Here is a 5125-nt window from a genome sequence, read left to right as displayed (position 1 = left end):
TCCAGGTGTGGTACCACACATGAAGCATAAAATCAAAACCACAGACGACCAACCCGTCCGTGTGAAACAGTGGCGCCTTCCGGAGAGTACACGGCAGTACATCCGTGCGGAGTGCGACAAGATGCTTGCAGACGGGGTGATCGAGCTTTCTTGCTCACCATGGCTCTCTCCCGTTGTGCTAGTGAAAAAGGAGGATGGTTCGACACGCTTTTGCGTTGACTACCGTGCTTTGAACGCGAAAACAGTTTCAGATGCGTATCCCATACCCAGGATGGACGCTGCCATTGATCAGCTGGCGGGTAAGTCTTGGTTTAGTGTCCTCGACGCTAAAAGCGCATACTGGACTGTTGAGGTTGATGAGAGGGACCGAGAAAAGACAGCTTTCTCGGACGGCGCCCATCTGTTTCAGTTTTCGCGTATGCCCTTTGGATTGACGACGGCCCCGTCAACTTTTCAGAGGGCTATCGCCGCCGTTCTCAACCCGGTGTTGGGCCACCAGGCGCTGGTATATCTTGACGACGTCGTAATATACAGTGCAGGGTTTGAGCAGCACCTATCTCACCTCGATGCCGTGTTGCAGTTGCTCGCTGGAGCAGGGTTCAGGCTTGACCCTGACAAGGTTACAGTGATACGAGCCATAAAGACACCACGCAACCAACGGCACGTTCGCCAGTTCTTGGGGGCAACTGTTTTTTTTTCGCAGGCACATGCCCAATTACGCTAGGGTCGCATCTCTTTTGACTCGGCTCCTGAAAAAAGATACAAAATTTTCATGGGGCAAACCTCAGCAGGAGGCTTTTGAACGGCTTAAGCAAGCGCTTGCCACCGCGCCTTGCTTGATCCAACCAAATTTCGAGAAGCCCTTTGAGCTTCACACCGATGCTTCGGGCACGGCGATCGGTGCTTGCCTTATGCAGCTGGATAAGGTTGGGGAACTCCACCCAGTTGCATATTTTTCTCGAAAGCTTAGGGATGCCGAGACCAGGTACCCGACCATCGATCTGGAAGCCCTTGCAGTTGTCGAGAGCACTAGGCATTATCACCCTTACCTTTATGGGAGACGATTCCGTATTTTTACAGATCACGGGCCGTTGGTATCAGTCTTCCGTAAGCCAACTGCCTCGGTAAGGATGACGCGATGGGCTCACGAACTGACATTTTACGACTTTGAGCTTCTTTATAAGCCGGGACGGGTCCACCACGTCCCTGACTTGCTCAGTCGTCAGATCGCAGCCATTGCTGATCTCGATAGCCCCTTGCTGCAACCAGACTTGGTGGAGCGTCATCAGAGAGATGATCCCATCTGGCAACAGCTCATAGAGTATCTGGAGGAAGGCCGCCTTCTGCCGAGGCGTATCCCTCTTCCCCTAGACCAATTCGAACTTCGGGACCGAGTCTTGTATCATGTCAAGTCCAATAATGAACGAGCTCTACTTCAGCTCATAATCCCAAGGTCGCTGCGCGGCGCCGCTTTGGATGCGGTCCATGCCGTACCGTCCGCCGGACATCAAGGCGTTCACAGGACGTATCAGCGGCTAAGGGATCATTTTTACTTTCCCGGGATGTTGGCCGCATCCCGGAGATATGTCGCATCATGCACGGCATGTCAACGGAGGAAAGGGGCGATCGCCTGAACTCCCCTACAGTCCATGCCGAACGTCGCGGAGCCCTTCGAGCGGGTCTCCGTGGATATCCTCACTCTTACCCCTTCGGCACGTGGAAACAAGTACGTCCTTGTGCTGATTGACCATCTTACCCGGTTTGTCGAGCTGTTCCCGTTGGGAACGAAGGACGCCCAATCCGTAGCAGACGTGTTTCTTGCGGAATTCGTTACTCGGTACGGTCCCCCGCGGATCCTATTATTAGATAACGGCCTTGAATTCTGCAATCGTCTCCTTTCCGACATCTGTCATCACCTCCAGGTGAAGTCGCTCTTCCCCACAGTCTACCATCCGCAAGCCAACGGTATGGTGGAGAGGGTGAATCGGGTGGTCAAGGACGCCCTGAGCACGCTCCAAATGGATGATCCTGATTGTTGGGACGATCTATTACCGTATGTGAGGTTTGCCATCAATTCCTCCATACACCGGAGCGTAAACGACGTCCCTTTGTACCTTCTCACGGGTCGGGGCAGTCATTTTCCGCTCGTGGGATCAAACCACGTAATCTATGCCGAAGGGGCCTTGCCCTCATTAAGATCAAAACTCCGAGCAGCTCGGGTGGCCGCTGGTGAGGCCGCCCGAAAGGCTCGTGAGCGTTGGACCGCCGATCACGATCGAAGGCGGCGGGCTCGACCGCGGGAGTATAACGAAGGGGATCTGGTCTTTGTGTATCGCAGCGTTATCCTGCACCCCAGTCACGGAACCAGACCCCTGGGTCCCCGATGGTTAGGGCCAGTCCGGGTCTTGAAAAAGCTCGGGCCCGTGGCTTATGTGGTGAGGAGACCGGCAGGAAGTCACTTTGCACCCAAATAAATTCAAGGCATTTCGGGTCACTGCGGAATTCGTCCCTCCAGACGACTTTCCCCGTTTGGACGGCACAGCCCCTCCGGACCCAGAATCGGACATGGGACCTTTACAAGATCCCGGTGCTGATGACCTCTTGGATTCGGAATCCTCGGCCCCGTCATCGGAGGGGGTAGACGATGAACCATGGGACCCCTGGGTCTGACTGGGACGATGCGAATACATTGATAGGAAAGGCAGAGAATAAGATTAAGATGACGATAGGAAAGGAAGCTATTTACAGGAATACTCCGTAGAAAAGTTAAATTCCTACAGGTCTTTACAGAGAACCACCTCTACGTTCCCGTCATGGGGAAAGAGCGTAGACCGACCTCAGCTCCAGGTCACTGTCGATCGGGGTCGTGAAAACAAGCAATAGCTTGGCCAAACTCAGAAGAAATAATAGCTGTACAGGGTTTCTGCAGACGTTCAGGACGAAAGCGCGACCCTGCCAGAAACGAAAGCAGAAGGCGAGAAAACCTGCGTATGTCAAGGGTGGTTGTGAATACGAAAGGACAGGATCATTCCGCAGGACAGAAGCTGGCTGCTGGGCCCTGCCGCCGTCCATCTGGAGATGATCTGAAAAGTAGAAATAGTTTAGAGCAAAAGAAGTAGAAGAAACAGGGCGACTGAACATTAGAAGGGGGAAGATGGGATTAGTAATGTGTCGTCGGGATGACTACCGTCAAGGGTATTCCCCACTCCACGGGCTGGATGAAGGGAAGGCTCTGAAAAAGAACAGGCTGCAAGCTTGTTAGGACCCAAGTCATACAGGGTTATGTTACAGGACGGACTGGTAATCAACAGAGGGCAGCCTGCATCCCGCTGGGGCTCTGAAAAAAAGAAAGATAAGGGGGTAAGCGGAAGAAAAGGAAAAATGTCTTGTAGTGTAACACCAGGTTTGGGTTATTTTAGCGCATTGTATTATTTTTACTATTATTGTGTAAACCTTTGTATGTTTTTGTTTGGGCCGAAAGATTTTGAGTTTCAGCCTCTTAATCAGGTGTTTCGCTCTTCGTTTTGTTCTTTTAATTTGCATGTTGTGCATATGTTCTTAACTTTAAGTTTGTTTGTTTTTTCTTAGTTTTATGATAATTTTAAGATGTTTGTTTGTTTCTTAATACTATTTTACCGTCGAGGTTCCTCTCCCAGCTTCTCAGAGCAATGTCCATGCAGAGCTATGTCAGGACCGAGCCCATGACTTCCAAGGAGGTCTCTTATTGGGGTAAGCTCTGTTGACACCCTTTTCAGATCGCCTGAGCAAGCGGTAATTGTACATACGGAGACATTGCGTCCCTCGACGCCAACTAATCAATTAATTTTAAGTCAGATCCTCCACCGGATCCGATCGGCGCAGCCAGATGGTCGGCTTCGCATTATAACATTTATGGTTGTGTGTTACTTATGCACTTCATAATGCAGTGTGTGTTAGAACACGCCAGGCCCAAAGAATAAACCCAGTATGTCTAATACACTCTTGTGTCCGCAGACACGGACGACGACGCTTCGAGGGCTCCAAAGGGTTCCACCCCTTTGGTCTAAGGCGATTCGCTCGCCAGCTCTCCTTACACATGTGATGGTGCCATGCTGATAATGGCCCCAGCTGATCTTCCACACTGGTGTGCGGGCGCACTCATATGTGCCCCCGCAGTTCTGACCGTACCTGGCGTGCGGGCGCGCTCCACATGCGCACCCGCCTTCTGATGTTCCATACTGGCGTGCGGGCGCGCTCCCCATGCGCACCCGCCTTCCGATCCTCCGCACTGGCGTGCGGGCGCGCTCCACATGCGCACCCGCCTTCTGATGTTCCATACTGGCGTGCGGGCGCGCTTCCCATGCGCACCCGCCTTCCGATCCTCCGCACTGGCGTGCGGGCGCGCTCCACATGCGCACCCGCCTTCTGATGTTCCGCACTGGCGTGCGGGCGCGCTCCACATGCGCACCCGCCTTCCGATCCTCCGCACTGGCGTGCGGGCGCGTCCTCTGACGCACCCGCCTTCCGATGGACCGCACTGGCGTGCGGGCGCGCTCCCCATGCGCACCCGCCTTCCGATGATCCGCACTGGCGTGCGGGCGCGTCCTCTCACGCACTGGCGTGCGGGCGCGCTCCCCATGCGCACCCGCCTTCCGATGGACCGCACTGGCGTGCGGGCGCGCTCCCCATGCGCACCCGCCTTCCGATGTTCCGCACTGGCGTGCGGGCGCGTCCTCTGACTGCACTGGCGTGCGGGTGTACTTTTTACGACCGCCTCTCCGATGTCCCCGTGACGGGCGGGCGCGCTCCCCATGCGCACCCGCCTTAGGATGGATCCTGCCGAGATGATGGACCCTGAGATGTTCGCCGACGTGATGGTCTTCGCCCTCTACACTTCGTCAAGAGCCGACCGTTGCTCTGGTTCCTGAAACCCTTCGGGCGCCTTTCCTTCTGTCTCACGATCGTACCTCACGAGAGATGGAACGAGTACCTCGCAGACACACCTGTTGCTTAAGGAGTCTCTCCTGCGATACTCGTCTTACCCGTCCCCTACTTAGGCGACGCACTGCCCGGGGGAGGTGTTGTAGTGTACGGCTGCGTACGTCCCGACTCGTAGGATGATGTCATCTCCAGTTGAAGTCGCCAA

The 5125-nt window shown here is 54.5% G+C and overlaps 1 protein-coding gene across 1 annotated transcript in view; it reads left to right on the top strand.

Moving 5' to 3' along the window:
- Positions 1-4790: 4790 nt before the first annotated feature.
- LOC138860040 (uncharacterized) overlaps positions 4791-5125 on the top strand; it is an 8807-nt gene continuing 8472 nt past the window's right edge. The window contains exon 1 of the mRNA XM_070116838.1: positions 4791-4876. Within this exon, the coding sequence (XP_069972939.1) occupies positions 4791-4876 (86 nt within the window). The remainder of the gene's footprint in view (positions 4877-5125) is intronic.

The sequence above is a fragment of the Penaeus vannamei genome, chromosome 39 (genome assembly GCF_042767895.1).
Source record: "Penaeus vannamei isolate JL-2024 chromosome 39, ASM4276789v1, whole genome shotgun sequence".
Lineage (NCBI taxonomy): Eukaryota > Metazoa > Arthropoda > Malacostraca > Decapoda > Penaeidae > Penaeus > Penaeus vannamei.
This window is presented reverse-complemented; position numbering and strand designations above follow the sequence as displayed.